We start from the raw sequence: 21,460 nt of genomic DNA, 5'->3' as shown, positions 1-21,460 counted from the left end.
TTCACAGCCAGGCTGAAAGACGTGTTCGTTCGCATTTTGAAGTTCCCAAAGTGGACCTGGCGCTCTTCTTGGCTGCTGTCGGCACGGCTGGACATCGCCATTTACTGAGAAGGCCAGCGCGCCCCGAGTGAACTAGTGACTCCAGAGCCCCGCCTCCTCCCACCTCGGTCAGCGCGGACGCCGCCAGGTGGATCCTGGTCTCCGGGGACGGTGACCGCCGGCGGGATCACCAGCACGGCCAAACTTCCCCGATGTCCTGCCCGCCCCGAGGGGGAGCCTCTGTACCCCGACTCCCCGCACTAGCCCGCCTCGTCGGGTGGCGTCTGAGGTGACCCGCCCCCATCAGTACCTACAAGCAGCTTTGGGGGCTGGTCGCGGAGTGGGGCAGCCAGGAGTGGGGCAGCCCGGGCAGGGCTCGATCGCACGAGGAGGGCGCGGGGGTGAGGCGGGAGTCTCGAGGGGTGCTCAAGGTTGCGCCGGGGATGGGCGCAGCGGTGGGGGTGGGCGCGGGGGGTACGGGGTAGGGGTCCACGGTGAACTGGGACGCGGGGGTGAACGCCGAAGCGCCGGAGGTCGGGTGGGTGCTAAGTGGGCGGGGTCGTAGGAGAGCCCGGGAGGTGCGGCGCCAAGGGGGCGTGGGCGCGGGGCGGGGACGCGGGCGCGGGGCGGGGACGCAGGGAGGGGCGGGGCGCGGGGCGGGGGCAGCGCCGCGAGGAGGGGAAGTGGGAGGGGCGCCGCCGGGAAGGGGGCGGGCCGGGGAGCCTGGGCCCCAGGCGGCGGCGGCGGCGGCGGAGCAGCAGGACTTGCAGGCTAGCGGTCTGGCCGGGCGAGATGAGCGGGCCCGGGGCAGCCGGCTCGGTGCGTGGGCTGCGGGTGGACGGGCTGCCCCCGCTGCCCAAGAGCCTGAGCGGACTGCTGCACTCGGCGTCGGGCGGCGGCGCGTCGGGGGGCTGGAGGCACCTGGAGCGGCTGTACGCGCAGAAGTCGCGCATCCAGGACGAGCTGAGCCGCGGGGGCGCTGGCGGCGGCGGGGCGCGGGCCGCGGCGCTGCCCGCCAAGCCTCCCAATCTGGACGCCGCGCTGGCTCTGCTGCGCAAGGAGATGGTAAGGGAGGTCCGCGGGCTGGGGCGGGGGTCCTTCCTCTCCCGGCTCGCCGTCCCGGGAAAGTTCGCCGGAAGTCCCCGCGACACCCGCCCGTCTCTGGCTCTTTTGCCCCAAGCGCCGGCTCCGAAAGAGGGACACTGTCCGTTCTGTGCCCGCGACTAGACCCTCGCCCTGGGAGGGCACCCCTCTCAAAAGGCAGCTTTTTGGAGACCGGGCTCCCCTAGTCCGTCCCCAGCTGGCTTAGAGACCCGGGAGGCGCGGCGTGGGGCTGGCGCTTGGCCTAGGGCCGGGGGCGGCTGGTCACCCCTCCCCAGAGGGCAGCAGACCTCCCGGGCCGGGGAGCGGTCATCGCTGTGCGCGAGGGGTTGAGAGCTGTGTGCGATTGTGTTTTCCTGCCCTGAAGAGGAACAGCTTTTTGTCCTTGCGAGTATAGACGGCAGATGGGAACAGCCCTCGCCCCTCCCCCGCGCCCGAGGCGGCGCGTGCAGAATTGGATTACGGCGGAGCGGCTCCGGCCCACAGATGGCCGTGAAAGCCACCGCTCGACCTGACCGTGTCCGCGCGGTACGACGACACCCCGAGCCCGCTCGAGAGGAGTGGGGCGGTGGCATCCTCGCCGTCTGGGTGAAGCCCGTGCAGGTTCTTCAGGTTGTGTCCGGGCTCCAAACAATGGGGCTTAGTTTTTCGCAGTCGTTGGGAAGTATATTAGGTGTTTGTGGACCAGGACGCACGACTTAGGGTGACGCCAGAAGCAGCTCAGGGACAAGGATTTGGGTGGCAGGGAGCCTTTCTCCAGCCTTCTCCAGGCTTAGGCCAGCCTAGAAGAGAACAGAAAAACTTCCTCCTTCTAACCCTCCTGCAGGGCCCCTGAGCACCTTCCCCTGGCCGCCCTCTCTCTTTTTAGAATTTGCCCATTCCTTTTACCTAGTGCAGGTTTTTCCCCTCTCCTGGCACAGGTAAATACTTTATTAAGGAAATCTGATATATGAAAACACCTTTTTCCCCAAGAATAAATCTCCCAAAAAATTTATAATAGGAATCCTTTAAATATGCATAGAGTGCATTAAGATATTCTTTAGAAAAATTCAATTTATGCATTTTTTCAGGAGCATATCTGTTCTGAAAACTAAGAATTAAATCTAGAAAAACAGCCTTAACACCTTTCAATCAATTAGATGTTGTCTTCCCACTCCGTGGCTGCCACTGAAGTGATTTCCAGTTCTCTGCGAAAATATTTTTCTAAGCTTCTTACAGAATGACTTAAATTCCAAGCCAACTGTTCTAAATTTATTAATAAACATTAATCGACAGCAGCATTGCACAGCTGGTAAGCTGTGTTTTAATTAGATGAATGTACACCAAGTATGTTTACAGCCTGAACTTGGATGCAGCATAAATACGGGAATGAAACAGGAAGACCCATCCTGGTTAAGTTACCAGAACAGAGACAGGAAAACCTCAGAGAGGTTTTTTCCTGTTGTGAAGCTCTCTCTGCTTTGTGAAAGTGCTTTGGAGTCTCACACACTCCCAAGTGGGAGTAAACATGCCCTTCCCGAAAGTGTTTTTCCAGGTCCCTCCTGGTGCAACTGCAGTATAGCTACAGCCTTCTCATTATGCCTTGGACCAGAGCTCTCTCAAAGCCTAACTATCTGAAGCACAAGGAAAATAAACAGCCATCTTAGGTCTGTCTGATATTTAGCTGAGATAAAGACAAATTATGGCTACAGGCCTTGACAGGTCCCTTCCAAGAAATGTCACAAGGTCTTTCGAAGTGCTCTTATTTTTTTGGCTTTTGGAGATTTACTAACCTAGGACAGTGGGGTCTGAGTGGTCACCTCAAACTGAGGCTCCCGCCGGGGGGCCTTGCAAGATCAGAATGGAGAGTTCGTGCCTGAATTATCTGCCTAGTAGTTTGCGTTGATCTATTGACTCTGAAGGCCTGAGGTCAGATCTGTGTCAAGGGACCTAACTAGGAGTCCTGGCAGAATGAAATTAGTTCCTTGTGAAACAGTCCTGTGCCAGCACAGAAAGAGGGCCAGCAGCAGTAGTGCGGAAGGCCTCAGGAGGTGGCTGCGTTTTAAGAAGAGAGAGGGTGATAGGAGACTAGCATCACAGCCGGCCCGAGGGGCGCTCCCATTGGCATAATGCAGGAGTGGACATTGCAGCTGCGAGGGGCGGGGGGCCGGGCCCAGGTGGGTTGCGGAAAGCCTCAAGTAGCAAAGTAACGGCTTAAGCAGGAGAGCTGGCTTGGAAGAGTTGATGTGATAGCAGGGTGCTGAGGAGGGAGAGCTGGGCCTGGCAGAGGCCAGAGGTATGGTCCGGGCAGGTGAGAGCCTCCGGCAGCATGGGGACCCGGGAATGGGAAACAAGAATCAAATGGGGGCTTCCCAGGTGGCACAGTGGGTGAGAGTCCGCCTGCCGATGCAGGGGATGCAGGTTCGTGCCCCGGTCCGGGAGGATCCCACGTGCCGCGGAGCGGCTGGGCCCGTGAGCCATGGCCGCTGAGCCTGTGTGTCCGGGGCCTGTGCTCCGCAACGGGAGAGGCCACAACAGTGAAAGGCCCGCATACCACACACACACACACAAAAATCAAATGGGAGCTACTTCTCTGAAGCGGTACAATGTTAGGAGTCAGGGACAGTGATGCTGAGGAACCAGAGATGAGTTAAGTGTTTTAATGGAAAGTGCAGCTAAGCAAAACAATGAAAAATTACAGTCCTAGCACCTGGAGATAGTCACTGTCAATATCTGGGTATATCTCCCGACAGGCACAATGTAAATGCTTTCCTTACATCGTCTTATTAGAATTTTATAACTTCTCCACAAGATAGGTAGTGAAAGTCTCTATTTTTAAAAATATGACTCAGAATTTAAGTAACTCACCTAAGGGGGACAAACTCAACCAGATGTGTCCGGCTCCAAGACCCTGTTTAATCACTGCATTTTACTGCTTTCGGGGGGCACATATTACAAATATTTTCTAGGTCAATGTATACTATAATGTCTTCTCTCACTCCATAGTGTGCCATTATATGGCAGTAATAACCTTGATAATCCATCATGGGGAAAGGGGGGTCCATCACAGCAGTAGGGGAGTCAGGAGGAGTGGCTGCTTATGGGGGAAGGTGGTTTGCCATTGCATCAGCGGAAGAGTATGTTAAACATTTCAGAATGTGAAGCTGGAGGCTGGCAGAGTTTGGCCTGGAGATAACTGACTGATGGACGGTGAGGGCAGAACCTGGGGAAGCTGGTGTCCAGGGGTGCCCGTGTGGGCAGAGGTTCTGTCCCATGACTGGCGACGCCCTGCTCTGCTCTGAGAGTGCTGGTTTCCTGTCCTCATAACAGGGTAACTCTGAAGTTCTGTGCTCCTGTGACTTCCCTTCCGCTCCCCTAGCGAGCTCATTTGGAGAGCTGCGAGGGTCACACAGATGCTTATTGCTCTTTAGACCTGAAAAAGTCCTTTAAAACAAGAAGCAGAGATTGTTGTTTGTTTGTTTGTTTTCCAACATCAGAGGATAGTTTTGGATCCTATTCAATAGATGTTGACCAGGTGTCTGCCAGTTGTAAACTGTTGTGGAGGACACAGAGGTGAATAGGAAGTATCTAGGTGTTAAGAAGCTTATAACATCTGGTAGAGGTGGGCCTCTCTGCAGCAATATGATTGCTGTAGTTTAGACCACTTGTCATTTTTTCATGTCTGAAGACTGTATTAGTAATAGAGACTCAGTTTGAACCAACTCTTGCAAAAAGAGAACCTTGTAGGGCTGCATGTACAGCCCGGGTCCCCATGCTGCTGTCTCTGCATGTACAGAGACAGACTAGAACCAGGGTTGATGGGGAACCCAGGAGGCCACTGTATTCTTCCTTCCCCTCCTTTTTATGTAAAAAAATTTTTTCCCTACATTTTGGAATGTGGCTACCAGCAGTGTCCACACTCGCAGTTTCAGCCATGCTTCTTTTTAAAAAAAAATATTTATTTATTTATTTATTTGGTTGCACCGGGTCTTAGTTGCAGATACAGGGCTCCTTAGTTGTGGCTCGCCGGCTCCTTAGTTGTGGCACATGGGCTCCTTAGTTGTGGCATGCAAACTCTTAGTTGTGGCATGCATGCTGGAATCTAGTTCCCCATCCAGGGATCGAACCCGGACCCCCTGCACTGGGGAGTGCAGAGTCTTGTCCACTGCACCACCAGGGAAGTCCCTCAGCCATGCTTCTTACTGCCACTTTGAAAATACTGTGTGGAAGGATGCCAGTGGGTCCAGCTTGGTGGGGTTTGGCCAGCCTGGGACAGCTATAGGTGACCGAGGGCAGGATGGTATTTTACTAAGATGGTATGACCATGTGGATGGGGTTCGGGGCTGGGCATCCCTCAAAGAAAGAACGATTTGCAGAAATGGAGCAGGGGGCAGCTGTTGGACAGCCAAAATACTAGATGTCTACCGCAGACCTTTTTCTGGATAAGAATACTTTGCCCTCAAGGGCCCCATAGTTTCAAAGATTTTTATCTGCCACGCTGACAGGCTAGCTTGGCTCAGAAGATCTCAGTTGGCGTTTCAAATCCTTGCGTGTGGCTGAAGGACCCAGGCGACTCTCAGGGCCCCAGGGACCTGGCACACACCTTTCCCTGCAGGGTTCTTCAGAGACCACTGGCCAGCAGCCCTGTGGGGTTAGCACATTAAGCTTAGGTCCTCAAAAGCGTCCCATGGAAGCGGAGAGACACGAGAGCCTCAGCCGTGGGGCCAGGAGATGGCCGTGTCTCTCCTCAGAGACACGGGGTCCGTGTCTTCTTGGGTTCCGCTCCTCAAACCAGCAGCACGTTCTAGTAGCTTTAAAGACTCATGGCCTCATGTTTTTCTTTTTTTCTTCAAACTGTCCAACAGTTGCTTTGGTCACCCACTTGTGCGTGAGTGGGAAGTCACCTGCGCAGAACTTTCGAGTTCCAGAACTGCAATGGTTTGGGTGAAGAATTTAATCTGAGAAAAAGGATTTGATTCCTGAGAGCAGCAACACTTATCTTTCCTGCATTTCAGTTGAGACAACAGCTGAAGGCCTAACGAGCTTGTCCAGTGAACTTTATTCTAGGAGACAGGCATGAGCTTGAATAGTCCAAATCCCCGCAGAGTTCAGTCCTCATCCTACACACGCAACTAGGGTCTCAGAGAGGAGGTTTGAGTCTTTAAATGGGTTTCTGGTTGGAGGTCCAATCTCGAGCCAGGCCTGTGAAATGCCATCTGGAATAAGAGCATTAGCTCCCAATGCAGCGTTCTTGATTGACCTTGGTCAGAGGAGACTGGGGATGGTCACTGGCCTTTAGTATTGTCTTTGTGTTTCCACTGGTCTTCTCACTAGTATGGTTTATCTTGGTGTTCCCCAAATGGACCAACAGCCCCAGAGTCCTCTGTGGTGCTTGCTAAAAATGCAGATTCCTGGGCCCCTTCCTATGCCAACAGAATCAGAATGGGGGAGAGGCAGAATCTGCATTTTTTTTTTTTTTTTTTTTTTTTTTTTTTGCGGTACGCGGGCCTCTCACTGTTGTGGCCTCTCCCGTTGCGGAGCACAGGCTCCAGACGCGCAGGCTCAGCGGCCATGGCTCACGGGCCCAGCCGCTGCGCGGCACGCGGGATCCTCCCGGACCGGGGCACGAACCCGCGTCCCCTGCATCGGCAGGCGGACTCCCAACCACTGCGCCACCAGGGAAGCCCCAGAATCTGCATTTTTAACAAGCTCTTTGAGAGCTGGGAAGCTCATGAGCCGGGCATCAAGAGCTTGAATCCTGTTATTAAATTATGCTATATAACTTGGGCAAGCCTCTTCATTATTTTAGGCTACAGGTCCCTTATTGGGAAAATGAGATTAAATGCCATAAAGGATCTGGTTGGCAATAGTAGTATAATTCTTTTCCCCTCATGTTTTTATGGGTCATTATGGTGCCTATAGAAGACGTTTGCTCTGTCATAAAATAACATGGGCACGGGGGCAGGTCCTCCCTAATGCAGTGTGCTTAGTGCCCCTGAGGACCCTTGCACCAGCTATACCTGCTTGTGGCAGATCCACTTAACGCAAAGGGCTGGGAGCAGAAAAGGAAGAAGGGTGTAAGTTTGCTATTCTTGGACTTGGTTCATCAGAAATTTGGCTGTCTACAATAGTTCTTAAAGATTTTAGGCCATTCTTACCGTGTGTAATACCAGTCTCCATCCCAGTATCCACCCAATAAAAGCAAAAGCTAAAAGTCTATTATGATAGTTCGTGCGTGTGAAAGCAGACTTGTGTCTCTGGCGTCATTGGCCTGGTTTCATTCCCTTTCAAGGTTATCTCTAAGTGAGATTATACTTATAGTCTTAAGATTTGAAGATGTAAAGGATTGAAAGATATTTTTTCGTACCACTTTCAACTTTTATCTATTACTGTACCTCCCTGTAGAGTATAAATTCACATCTTTCCTAACTCAGAAGTCTCTCACGAATAGCGCTGCCCTTCTGCTTTGTCTCCCCCTTTTGATTAAAGGCATTCATCTGTTAACTGTGGCTCTAAAAGTGCCCCAGTCATTGGCACTTTGGGTACCTCTTCATTTACAGAGCCAGTGCCCAGGCCTTTCTGCACCCTGCAGACATCCGTGTCCCCCGCTCTGGGCCTGGGCCTGACTTTGCTGTAGATCTTCGAGGCCAGGTGGGCAAGGTTGTTCAGAGAGGGCCCAGGAAGAGGACCACAGCCCTCAGGCAGTTCCTCCCACCCAGCAGCAGTCAGAAGCTGTGCAGTTTTGCTCCTGCAAAGCCTGCCTCAACACTACAGGGACTTCAGAACCCAATTTGAGAAGCTAAATTTTTCACGATACTGGGTAAGAAACCTTATGGACAGATCACAGAGTCCCTGAGCAGGAAACCAGCCCTGAGACTGGCCAGGTCAGATGTTTGCCCCCTCTTGCCCAGTGCTGTTCTCCAGAGCCCTGGCCTCCTGTTCACCGCACTCCCTTGCCCACATTCTCCAGATGTTTCCAAGTGATAAGTAGGCAGGGCTCACAAAGGCTGCTCATTCTTTCCTGTGGCTCATTCCCCCACAGACATAACAGAGATGTTCATTCTCCCCCAAGAGACAAACCCTTAGCCTTCCTTGTGGATCTACAGAAATTCATTAAGAGAGGTGGCCTTCTCAGTTTTTATGAGCGCTCTCTGTTCACTTCCTTGATTGGCCCTAAAGAGCCATGGGCTGGCCTCATTTTGAAGGTCAGAGAATCCTGTCTTCAAGTATTCGGGGAGGGAGGTGCTGTCCTTGACTGGAGAAGTGGAGGGGGTGTGTGTCCTCTGATCAGTGCTCTCTAGGGGAGGGGTAACGTCTGTGGGATGCCAGGCCTGTCCCAGCCTGGGGAGGCGGGGCTAAGGAAGATTACCAAAATACATATGGAGACTAGAAACTTGGAAGGAGGGTGTTTGGTGTATTCTTAGGTTGTCAATTGTACTTAGGATTGGCAATAAAATAGCCAAGTTCATGCAGGTAAAGAGAACCGACAAGGTGTTTAAAATCCCTTATAACCACAGATATGCAAATTAAAACAATAAGGTATCACGTTTTACCTAAAAGGTTAGCAAAGTTTGAAAAGAATGATCCTAGTGATGGTGTGGGTTTGGGGAAATAAGCACCGTAAAACAGAATGGACACCAACCACTTTCTCTTGCTTTTTATGTCACTTGTCTAAAAAACACTAGATGCTGACATGAAGTTTTCTGTATATTGTCCAAGAACTTGGTTTTCTGATTTTTAGCTTCAGATGGTCTTCCTTAACTGCATCTGTTCTTGCAGAGAGGCAATTTCAATTAGTTGGATATCATTCAAGAAAATGACAGAATGCAAGCTAACCTTCAAACGTGTGTTGAGTTCCAACATGTCATTAGTAAGTCGTGTTTTTTCCTCCAGTCCCACCTGATTTTTAGCCTCAACTGCATACACGTTTGCATTCATCATCTTGAGTAATGAACTTTCAGGCCTTGGACACAAATCCTTGATGAATGGTCTGCTGTTTGTGGCCCCAGGATTGGGGAAGGATTGGAAGGAAGGCATCCCATTCCCCTTCTCTGCCTTCTCCCCTGCAATTTCATTTTCATAAATTTATCTTACAGAAATAGTCACACAAGGGAATAACAGTCCTTGTGCAAGAATATCTTTTGCAGTGATATATAGTAGTATTCTATAATGATAATACATAACAGTGATAGAATACTGTATAGTTGTTGAAAAGAATGTGGTAACTATGTAAATAAACATAGGTGTTCGAGGTATGGAAAAGTAAGTTACAAAACAGCACATGTATACATTTGTGTTTGCATGGTGTCTTGAGGGACATATGCTAAACAGCTAAAAGTGGATATATTAAGAACAGTGGTTCTTAAATTCTGGTCTGTGGACAATCTAGGGGTTCCCAGATCCTTTCGGGGGCGTGTAATTATGTGGTGGTCACATTGACAAATGTGATTTTCCGAAATAGTACCTAAGAAAATGTATCAATATTTCGAAGAGCTAGATAATTCAGTGAATCATTTTTCCACATTTTTCACATAACCAACGCTTGACACGTGGTTAAAACATCCATTCAGAGTGCGAGACTGGTGGGTTTTAATGAAACTATGAAAAGCTCATTGGCATAGTTTCAAATTCCACCCTGGAGCCACCTTAAGTGTAGTGTCAAAGAAGAATAGCCACAATTACCTGAAAGGTGATTAAAATACTCCTCTTTTTCCCAATTACGTATCTGTGTGAGGCCAGGTTTATTTCAACCAAAAAAAGCATGTTACAAGGATCAAGTACAGAGCAGATAAGCCAGAGATTAAAAAGATTTACAAAATCTCATTTATAAAAATGTTATTTATATTAACAATGGGTATAGTGTTTTTGAATGGATTAATATTAAAGTTTCTCAGTTTCAGTTTCCAATAAGGTAACTACTGATAACTATAACCCACATAAACAAGAGATCTTGGGGACCCTCAAGAATTTTAAGAGTATAAAGGGGTCCCAAGACCAAAACATTTGAAGATGGCTGCTTTAGAACATGAAATTATGGAAGACTCTTTGTATAATTATGAGCCGTTGACTTTTTAATAGTTAGAATATTTTATTTTTGTAATCGGGAAAGTTAAGGAAGGTACAAAGACGTTTCTTAAAGACAACGGTTGATCACTTTTCTTCATCTTTACCTAGGACACAATGAGAGGAAATGGGCTTCATTGGTACTATCATTACTTTAGGTTAGAGATGAGCGAGAACGTCTTCATGAGAACTGCTGGGTTGCAGAATGGGCTCCATCCATCAGTGCGGATGCCTTCTGGTGGAAGCAGAAAATTCCACTCAAACTGCCCTTCCTGGTCGAGGAGTTTACGGGAGAGTGTAGAGGAGGGCCGAGCTTTGGGTCTGGCTTAATCCCTGGCGAGGCCACGCACCTGGTCTGTTTGCTGTCTCTGAGTCACCCGGGCTCTTCCGAGGCAGTCCTCAGCTCAGTGGGGCTACATTGTGAACAGGAGATGAGGCTGACTGATGTGCATCCCCCTGGGAAGGAGCTGTGTGACGGATGGAAGCCTACTTAGGGAGCCTAGAATCACAGCATGCGGGGAGCTCGGGGTCCTGCAGGGGCAGCTCTGTCCAGCTCCGGCTGCTGAGTTCATAGCTTTTTCTCTATTAGATCAACACCGATGAAGCTGTCCTCTTTGGCTTTCCTTTTCTAAACAGTATGCAGGTCAGCGTCCTTCTGTCAACACATCCTTTATTGAGAAATCAGGTTATGATCCATTAGTCACTGCTTTATTGCATTCCAGTCCTGTGGATGCATACTAGACACTCTCATTAAATTGGGGGCATTTACCAAGTCTTGTCTAAAATAAATTTACAAGCTGTTCATTGGATATGCTTACTTATTCATTACGTTTTCAAAAGATAACTTTAAAAGTTCTCTCATTATGAATTAATATGTATTCACAGTAGAAAATCTGGAAAATTCAGAAAAGCCCCAAATAAAAGGCACTTGTAATCTCAGCAGCTTGCTGCACCGCAGCTGACATGGCGGCACCTCCCAGTGTTGTCTGTGCAGGCAGAGCAAGCCTGCCTGCAAGTTAAGAATCCACCTGCCAATGCGGGGGACACGGGTTCGAGCCCTGGTCCAGGAAGATCCCACGTGCCGTGGAGCAACTAAGCCCGTGTGCCACAACTACTGAGCCTGTGCTCTAGAGCTCACGAGCCACAACTACTGAGCCCGCGAGCCACAACTGCTGGGCCCATGCGCTTAGAGCCCGTGCTCCGCAGCAAGAGAAGCCACTGGAACAAGAAGCCCACGCACCACGACAAAGAGTAGCCCCCGCTCGCCCCAACTAGAGAAAGCCTGTGTGCAGCAACGAAGACCCAACATAGCCAAAAGTAAATAAAATTTAAAAAAAAAGTTATATGATGTTTTAAGGCTTTTGATAGACATTGCCAGTGAGTCGTCCAGAAAGGTTTTACAAGCATGCAGCCCTATTATTACTAGTTTTTAAAATCAGGAGTAACATGCTTGTTGGAAAAAAAAAAATAAAGCAGTAGAGAAGGCCATGAACATCCAGTCCCACTTTCCAGAAGTAAATTCTGCTAACGGACATTTTCTCTTCTAGTCAAAAGCTTGCACATGTGTGTGCATAGATGTATAAAGTGAGATCCTACTAAACATACTATTCTGTACCTTGAACTTCTGTGCCAAATGGTGTGTGTTGGTCAGTGTCCTACTCTAGTACTTAGAGAGCTGCTCTGTCTTTTAAATGACTGCCTGGTTTTTATTGTATGACTAGAATATAATTTCTTAAGTCAAGTTTCTATCATCCATTATGTTCCGAACTAAACTTTCACCCGACAGACTTTTTCTGCATCTGTCCCCATATTTTGGGCCCCTGTACTGTAGTTCCTGATGCTACAGCTTAACTTTGGATCTGTACATCCCTCGCCCCATGTGAGGTGGAGTATTTTTCATCTTAGGTTGAGGAATCACAGCGATAGCAGATAGTGGACTACCAGGGGAGAGGGCTCATTGCCCATGCTGGCACCGGGTCTGCTTCCCCCTCCCCTGGGCCCAGGCTCCTATACGGAGCTGGGTACAAATAAGGCCATTTCCTTGTATGTTTGTCTTGTTTTCTACTCACTGCTGTGTTTGGGAAGAATTTGCACTGGTAAATTACCCCAAATTTTGTTTTTAGTTACTTAAATAAAACAGACTATTTTTCTTAAATGTATTTTTTACTTCTGAGAAAATCCTAAAAATTTTCATGATGCTTTGTTTTCAGTCAACATAAATCTCCCATGAAAGTCTTCTTTCATCTTCTAGGCCTTGTACCCTAATGGTAATGTTTCTATTATAATCTGAAAGTCAGGAAGAACTTCCTCCTCAACACCACCCTCCAAAGATATCCAGAGGCTGGGTGACCCCAGGCCCAGCTGGGAACCACCACCCTGTCTGCCGTGTATTCATGGGGCCAGCCCACTGTGAACTCTTGAAACCGTCGTGAGCGAGGGTTGTTCAGGATTGTCTGGTCCCGTCGTTGGAGATGCTGCGGATTGGTGAGCCACCTGTACGTGCAGCAGGCAGCGTGCAGGGAGCTCTGCTCATGGGAAGAGTTCAGGAAGGAGGCAGGAAGCCTGAACAGAGAGAGGAAGGAATCACACTAGCAGTTTAAAGAGATGGAAGCGAGTGGCTTGTTCTGAATTGTCTCAGAGATCTAGAACAAGGGGCTGCAAATTGCAGGGTCTTAGAATTCTGTGGTTTTCTAAAATGAGCCTGTCTGAATTTTTCCACTGAGCTTTCAAATAAGAACTGCATTTTCTGAATCCAGCTGTGAATCAGGAGAGCAGCTGTCCTTTAGGGACACGTGGGAACACGTCAGTAAGGTGACAGGCTTCTCCTGCTTGCAGGGTGGGGACAGTGGCGAGGGTTAGTGGGCTTGCTGAGGGCATGTTCCCCTGCTTAGCCGCCCCCCCCCGCCCGCCGCCGCCGCCTCACTTTCTTCTGGAAGGATGAGAAGTTCTTGTTCATGGGTGATTTCATCATGTCCTAAAACATAATTGCAGTTGAGTTCTCTTGGCGTCAGTGTTGAGAGCCTGCTTTCTGGCCTGTCATGAGTTTGTCTTCTAGCTGCAGATGGCTGGCTCTGTAATGAGCGCTCAGGAAGGAATCTTGGTTTTGTGCCTTCTCCTGTCAGGCAAGAGGTGAGTGCTTTTTTGATGACGTGGCGAGAACCACGTGGTCTTTGGCTTTCCTCAGGGGGACCTTGGTTTGGAGCCAGGGGCCTGCAGATCCTCATGCGACCCACTGCCAGGACACTGCCAGGCGTCCTCTCCACATCGAGGGCATCGAGGTCTCCACAGCGAGGCGCTTTCCCTCAGGCAACCAGTATCCGAGTTTCCTCTGCAGGGTTCTGCGCTGGGTGCTGAGGGACCCAAAGGGGAGATGGGTCCCTGCCTTCTGGGCTCCTCCTACAGTAGGAGAGGGAAGACCGTGTGTGTACCCATAGCATAAGGTAGAGAGTGATAAATGCCATGAGACAGGCAGAGAAGGCAAGGGAAAGCAAGGAGCACTGGTGGCTGAGCCCATCCAGGTCTGAAGAGTGGAGGAGACCCTGGGGCTGGGCTTCAACAGATGTAGTTGGAGACAGCCAGGGGACACGGAGGGTGAAGGGGTCTCAACCTGAACAGTGCATGAGGCGCAGGGGAGCATAGTTTCAGACCAGATTAGGGGATTCTGCCTAGGGATTTTCAATTTACGTCTAGAAAATTCAAGTGAAAATGTTTAAACAAGCACAGCTTGGGGAGAGGAGTCCTGGCTAGGAAGCTAGGTTGTTCCTAGCTTCCTGTCTACTTACCCCATGTCCTCCTAGCTAATCTGGAGGATTGCTGGTGAATCAGAGGAAGTGGAATCTAGCGCCGGAAGAAGGAGGTCCCGAGAAGCTGGGTCGGGTGTGGGTGTGGGCGTGCACGTGTGTTGTTTTTAAATCCCTGTAATCCTGTTCAGTTAGTCCAAACGCTTGGCATCTGTTGGCTTGTGTAACAGGCATGTACAGGGCTGCGCTGTATTCCTAGGCTGGTCAGACTTGGTTTCTAGGCCAGCTTTCTGCCCGATGACAAGGCAGCTTTGTGAGTCACCGGACGCCGCGGTGCAAAAAGGTCCAGGTCATGATCCAACTCCCAGCCTAGTGTGTCTCCCACATAGGCCTGGGAATGCCTTGGAGAGCCTTGGCACCTAAAGAGAATAACCTGGAACCTCACTTCGGGGATAGCACGGCATCGTGGGAGCTCAGGGCCTCTGCAGCCTGTCCGGGGTTGTAGAGCCGTGGAGCCTAATCTTCTGCATTCACCTGTGCCCATTGCATTCCAGTGGCCCAGCAGGGTGACAGACCTGGGCCAGTAGCATGTCCCTCCCTGCTACTTCTGTCTTTTTCCCTTACAGTTTTGGGATTCCCCCAACCCTGCTGGTATCAGAGTAACCCAGTAGAAGCATCTCCCGGATTCTGGATGAATGTTTACTGTGACTTTCAGAGCAAATATTGGTGGTACTCTCTGGAAGGTGTGACTTCCTTTATTAAAGTTTATGTTCGCTGTATAAAATCCTAGAGAAGGTAGGGCCATGTGAATGTGCCAAGTCTGAACCTTGTGGCTTGGTTGCTGTATTCAGATCCGGATACCGTGGAGGAGGCTTTGGAAGGTCCAAAGAACTGATGGTTAATAGAACAGAGAGTCTTCACGAATAGTGGAAGGACTGAGGATATTAGCTCGGAGAAGGCACATGGTTTAGGGGGTGAAGGTGGTGGAAAGAGATTATCCTCAAATATTTAAAAGGTGGTTAAGAAAGAGAGTAACTAAATTTGTATGTGCAGCGGCGACACCTAACATCAAAAGGGCTCGCAGAGTTTGGCTTGGTATAAAGAATAATTACATCGGTTTGAAATGAACTAGCTGGTTTGCAAGGTCCTCTTTGTTGGGGTTTGAAGTAAGACATGGGAGGGCCTTTCCCCCTTGCGAGTCTGCAGTTACCGCTGCTTCCTACAAAGCAGGCTGGCGGGGAGAGCGTGCATCCAGTGTGGCTGCCCCGGCGACACCACGCACACCCCGGGCCGGATCAGGGCTCAGCGGGCGGAGGAATGAGGCGGCACGCGGGCGCTGCCCTGCCCGGAGCCCCGAGGCCCCTGCCATTCCTTTCCAAGCTGAAACCCTGCAGGCCAGCAGAGTGGAAAAGAACAGTGAAGAGGGAAACAAGGGTGGCAGCAGCTGCTGCTCTTTTCAGGAGCTGAACAGTTGGTCTTCGATGCTCTCGCAGCTTGGATCCGGGCCGGCGGGCGGCGCCCTGGATGCGGCGCCGCGCCCCGGATACGGAGCCGCGCCCCCTGCCGGCCTGCGGTTCCGGGCGCCCAGGACAGTCCCTACACGTGGCCCAGGAGAGGCAGACGGATACTCCCGTCAAGAACCCTGGTTTTTCACTGGAACTGGACTTCAGGATCATCTGCGTAATTTTTAAAACACAAATGTCAGGGACGCACTCTTCCGACATACATACATGTGTGCGCACTCACGCGCGCACGCACACACATACACACACATACACACACACACTCATTAGGAATAGTGATGGTGTCTTGACCCGACAGTGGGACATTGTGGCCGCCCGGTCACCTCTTGGTTTGCCTTCCCTGTTCAGGGTGTGCTTTGGAGAGTAGGATGCCTTGGGGCATGTCTGTCCTTCAGGAAAGCCTTCTCCCAGGCGCTCGCCATTCGTTGAGGACTAAAGAGCGGTGGCTTAGGACACAGAGCCCCAGTGTTGGCGTAGCCGCAGATTATCTGGCCCAAAGCCTCCATTTATTGACAGGTTGAGGGCAAGGGCCTCAACAAAGCCATGGAAAGTGCCGGAGCTGGGCCTGGAGGCCACGCCCCCGGCTTGTGGCAAGGTCTCTTCCTGGGAACAACTTCTTTAGGAGTTCTAGGTAGAAGGAATTCTAGAATAATGGGAAACGCTCCAGAAAGAACAGGACCTGCATCTCCGTCTGGGTCTTCCTTTGAGCATCTTGGCTAATATGCAAAGGTGGTGTGAGCGGCTCCGTTTCTGTGGTCTTTTCGGCTGTACTGGAGAGAGGGCTGGTGATTGGGAGTGGTTGATGGTGTGAAGAGTGACCTGGAATTTATCACCCAGTCTTGTCACCAGGTGACCGCTCCTTACTGGGCCCTAGCTTCCCTTGTGTAGAAAATCTCACCGCTGGGTAATTATAGAGACTAATTCCTCTGACACTCTCTGTGTTTTTATGTGTACTCTTCCCCGTGCATCGTGACCGCTTTAGCCTAGTGCTTGATACACAGGAGGCATTTGATTCCTGTTTATTTAAATGGTTGATATTTCACTTGATCCTCCCAATAGATTAAGAGAAAGTATTCCATTTTGTCCTCAAGTAAGGCATAGAGATGATAAATAACTTGCTCAAGGGCCAAGAAGCAGAAGGCACGTCTTCTGGCATCTTGTTTAGAGCGTCTCCCCTCGAGACTCCGTGAGGTTTGCCACCCAGCAGCACTGCTCAGTGTCCCTGTCACCAGTGGCTTCAGGCCTGGGGCCCGAGTCAGAATCTGCAGGCTTAGCAAGATCCCCAAGTGGTTCTCATGCACAAGAAAGTGTAGATGCGTTGGTCAAGGCTGCATTTCTAGGTGAATTAACCCTTCTCCCTTTGGGATTGATGGAAACGACGCATCACCTGTCCTGACTGTGCTCTCTTCCCTGGGATGGGCCATGGGGAAGGGAGGAACCTGAAGGTAAACAAATACGTGACTTTTAAATGTTCTTCGTTCTGTCATCACTTGTGAAAATAGTTCCCAGGAGAATCTGTAGAGGTCCCGGGTCTTACTAGGCTGATTCGGTGGCCGCTCTGGTGAGTGATCCCACAGCCATCTCAGGAGGACATGTCCTCTTGTCCAGAGGAGAGGGAGTCTGACCACTTGTGAGCCTGGAGACGGAGCTGATTGGAGGGTGAGCGCTCCAGGGGGCAGTGTGTGACACTGACCGGTGAGCCACTGGCGGTGGCAAGGAGACTGCTGCCCCAGGGAGGAGAGACGGCCGTAGCAGGGCAGGCACACATGGGTCTTCTCTGAATCTGATTGTGGCAAGAGGAAATGACACCCTTGAATCTTGCTGTCCAAAGTGAAGCCAGCTGGGGCTTCCAGAATGTGCAAAGCTGTTGCTTTGCAGGGCGTGCCGGGGCCCGCCGCCCTGCGGGTGTGATCATTCCCTGACATGTTGAGTAATGTCTGAGGCGTGGGCATCACGTAATTAAGGTTTTCTCAAAAGTGGAAATCCGAAGCATTCGGGTGATGCTCTGCGTCATTTGCCGCGTGGATAGAATGTGCTGGCGTGAGCAGATGGCTGGCTGAGGGTACAGCTGAGATGACACTCCAGTGCTGACTTCTCGTTTTTACCTGCCTGCCCCTTCCCTCAAGGTTGGCCTCCGACAGCTGGACATGTCCTTGCTCTGCCAGCTGTACAGCCTCTACGAGTCCATCCAGGAATACAAGGGAGCGTGCCAGGCAGCGTCCAGCCCAGACTGCACTTACGCTCTGGAGAACGGCTTCTTCGACGAGGAGGAGGATTATTTCCAGGAGCAGAACTCCCTGCACGACAGGAGGGAGCGAAGACCCCTGAGGGACCCCTCACCGCCTGTGTCCCCGCTCTGCAGCGCCGACTGGATCCTGGAATCCATCTAAAGGACCCAGGAGGGAGGCGACTGTCAGCGTGTGCTTCTCCTCTCTCCTCCCCTACTGCGGGCGGCCCCCGGGCCCGCGGGACCAGTGCTGCCAATTTAGTTTGGGAGCTCTGCCTGGGCGCGGGGCCTCGGGCCGTTTCGGGGGCCACTTTCTACTGAGGTGACCTGGAGGTGTTCAGCAATCTCCTCACAGCCTGGTCCTGAGGCCCTGCGGCCAAGGATTTGTACTGAGAGCATGATGAGAGGGTCCCTGGAGAAGACCTTCTCGGGTATTTTGTGCGAGATGAGAGGACCCGTGTGTAGCTGGCGGCCTTCTCACAGGTAGGGTTTGCCTCCAGTTTACAGTGTAAGGGAGTTAACACTTCCCTGCTGCCCTTCCTCGGTGTGTTCAACAGCCTTTCTTGCTGTTTCCTGAGCTCTGAAGCCACTGGGTTGAGCTGTATTTATTTGTAAGCTGCATTACTCATTGTCCAGGTGACTCAGTAAAAGCTTTTCACTGAAACAGTAAACATTTCAGGTCATGCCAATCAAGAGAACTGTATTCTCTTAACCTGTCAAAAATGTTTGTATCATCGTTTGTCCATCAGATGTGGGAGGAAGGAAAATAGTACAAAGATACTTCAAGTGGGGAAAAAAACTGGAGCAAGCTGTGTTTTGTATCACTCACAGTAAGGCAGTGAACGTTTCAGGTTTTAAAGATCCTGAACGTCAGCTACTCTGTGAGAAAGCAAACTCTTCCACTCAAATCGGTCGTCACCTTAAGCCTTACTGTATTTATTAAAATCTTTTATGCACACTTTACGCTTTGTAGGTTAAAAGTGAGGATAAAATGCTAAACTGTCTGTGGTTGTGTATCGATATTATTTTGGTCTGAATGAAGAATCATCAACTTTCATCACTTGAATGCGTGGAATCCGATCAACTGCTGAAAGAAAATTGCAGTTTGTTTTCTTGCCATTAAGAATTTGAAAGAAGCTTTATTCCTCTCTTAGCTCATTCTTGGAGTTGTTTTATCAGTAGACTGCGGCTGACAGTTACGTCTTAGTGCTGTTCAGTCACTGAATACTCTGGACCCCTTGCTTCTCTTCTTCCCTTTGGTGCAGTAGTTGCTTATTAGCACCTCTTTGGGGTCAGAGAGAGGAAGTAAAACTCACTATCGTGAACCAGCATGTTGACAGCCTGTTATGTACACAACCCCATGTCAGGATTTGGGGTGATTTGCAGAGAAGGAAGAGCCTTCCTGCTCATTTGCTGTGTTCAAAGTCACCACTAAAATGAGGGGTGGCGGGAAACTGCCTTCAGCAAGTGGCGTGACTGTTCGGTGGGGAACATTTATTTTATTTATTTATTTTTGGCTGCATTGGGTCTTCGTTGCTGTGCACTGGCTTTCTCTAGTTGTAGCGAGCGGGGGCTACTCTTCGTTGCGGTGCGCGGGCTTCTCATCGTGGTGGCTTCTCTTGTTGCGGAGCACGGGGCTCTAGGCATGCGGGCTTCAGTAGTTGTGGCACGTGGGCTCAGTAGTTGTGGCTCGCGGGCTCTAGAGTGCAGGCTCAGTAGTTTTGGCACACGGGCTCAGTAGTTGTGGCTTGTGGGCTCTAGAGTGCAGGCTCAGTAGTTGTGGCGCCCAGGCTTAGTTGCTCCGCGGCATGTGGGATCTTCCCGGAGCAGGGCTCGAACCCGTGTCCCCTGCGTTGGCAGGCGGATTCTTAACCACTGCGCCACCAGGGAAGTCCTCGTTGTGGAAAACAGAAAGTGGCAAAACCAGGTGAAGTCTGGTTGTCTACTGGAACCTCTTCCTTCGAGGCTGGGCCCCTGCTTAACAATGAGTTGAACCTGAGCTCAGCTGTTCTGAATCTTGACCACATGAGAATCACTTGGGGGAGCTTTTAGAACAATATCGAGCCTGGATCAAGACTTCTCCTTGTGCCCCCCTCGCGCCCACCCCACTCCCTGCTCCAGCCCCTATAGCATCATTCAGATTTAATTAGTAAGGAGTGAGGCCTGGGCGCCTGTACGGTTCTAAAAGTTCCACCCGCCCCCCCGCTGAGTCTAGTGTGGATCTAGTTGAGATCTAGAATTCAAAATGTAGTCCATGGAGCAGGCGTCACTGGAAACGTGGTGCGGAATCTCACCCCACCCAGCCTTCTGCCCCCGGCCCTGCACCTTGACACGACTCCTCCGACGATCATTCTGCACAGAGTTCCAGAAGTGCTGCTCTAAGTCAGCCCAGCACGAACTGCCGCTCTCAGAGGGCTGTGGCCCCTCCCTGCAGCACTAAAGAATTGCCTGGCCTGCCCCAGGCGAAGCTTGCAGGGCTGGCTCTGTCTGGGGGAGCGCTCTGATTCAGAATGCTTGCGTTCCCTGGGTCTGTGGGGACCCGCAGTGACTCCTAGGGCCTGTGAGTTTCTGGGCCTTTGTCTCATCACTGTGGGATAGCCTGTCAGAGTTAGAAGTGGAATGAATCAAGGCGAGCAAGGGGCCCTTCCCTTCCGGCCGGGCTGACACATTCCTCGCTCCTGCAGTGAAGTGGCAGATACACATAAACCACTGTGGTGGTTAGTGCTCCATCTGAAATATATATAAATCACCCCAAACTTTCTCTTACTCTAAATGTAGTACACTTTAAATACTGTAAATACAGCTTGGCAAGGAATATTAAAGTTTCCAAAATCATAAAATGTTTTCAAATATACCCTTCTACAAAGGTGCCACAGGTGACTAGAAAATAAATTCAGCTGGTTTCCTTTTTTGCTACCTGGCATAAGTCATTACTTGTAAGTTCAGAGTGGGTCTGTCTTGCTGCTCAGTGACCAGCAGAGAAACGTAGACGATACGCAGTCCAGCATTACCTGATGAAAGCTGAAGAAATTGTGAACTACTCTGTAAGGCGACATCCGTAGTAGTTAAGAAAAACACCTCTAGCTTCCTAGGCATATGTGCAGTGAACTCAGAATTGTTGCTAATTTAAGCCTTGCAATTCACAAACGATACTGTTCCCCTTATGTCCCCAGTGGAATTCATAGTCGGTTAGCCAACCTGACTCCTTGCTTTCACGTCTCTGTAACCTAGAGTGATGTTATTCATTCAGCCAACATTATTACTTAGCATTTTTCGGGATCACATTGATCCAGGCGCCGAGAACAGATGAATAACGTGAAAAGCCTCTGGCCAGTGCTCCACTTCCACAAATAGCTTAGCACGTGATGTTAAATACTGTGATGGGGGAAGTACCACGGGCCACTGAGTGCCAGAAGGAGACTCCACAGCTACTTGGGGATATTGGTGGAGCCATCTGAGCTGGCTTTGGAGGTTGAATAAGTCCTTCAAGAGGCCAAGAGTGAGAAGGCAGATGTAACGGCTTAAACAAAGTCTCCAAAAACTTTTCTGTGCAGTGCCGTGTGCTTTCATAAAACACTTTCCTTTCTATAATTTAAATGGGTTAAACGATTTGCCTAAGACCATGGCTAAATAACAGCAGAGCTGGAGTTCTCAGACGCAGTTTGTGCTTTGCGTTTAAGGCGCGAGCAGGTGCTGGGATAATGTGACATCTAAGGAGACTGTCTGGTACAGCCCCTTCACCCTCATCACAGTGCTGTATTATTTAATGATTTGTTGTGTAGTGCTTT

At 50.5% G+C, this 21,460-nt stretch overlaps 1 protein-coding gene across 1 annotated transcript; it reads left to right on the top strand.

The window, feature by feature from the left end:
* The first annotated feature begins 761 nt into the window (after positions 1-761).
* FAM89A (family with sequence similarity 89 member A) lies at positions 762-18,633 on the top strand. Its single transcript, XM_060107702.1, has 2 exons — positions 762-1,104; positions 17,572-18,633. Exons 1-2 carry the CDS (start codon positions 832-834, stop codon positions 17,833-17,835), a joined length of 537 nt encoding a protein of 178 aa, XP_059963685.1. The 5' UTR covers positions 762-831; the 3' UTR covers positions 17,836-18,633.
* The last annotated feature ends 2,827 nt before the right edge of the window (positions 18,634-21,460 follow it).

This window comes from Mesoplodon densirostris, chromosome 1 (assembly GCF_025265405.1).
Source record: "Mesoplodon densirostris isolate mMesDen1 chromosome 1, mMesDen1 primary haplotype, whole genome shotgun sequence".
In the NCBI taxonomy this organism is placed as follows: Eukaryota; Metazoa; Chordata; class Mammalia; order Artiodactyla; family Ziphiidae; genus Mesoplodon; species Mesoplodon densirostris.
The sequence above is the reverse complement of the archived record's forward strand: the minus strand, read 5'-3'. Positions and strand labels throughout refer to the sequence as shown.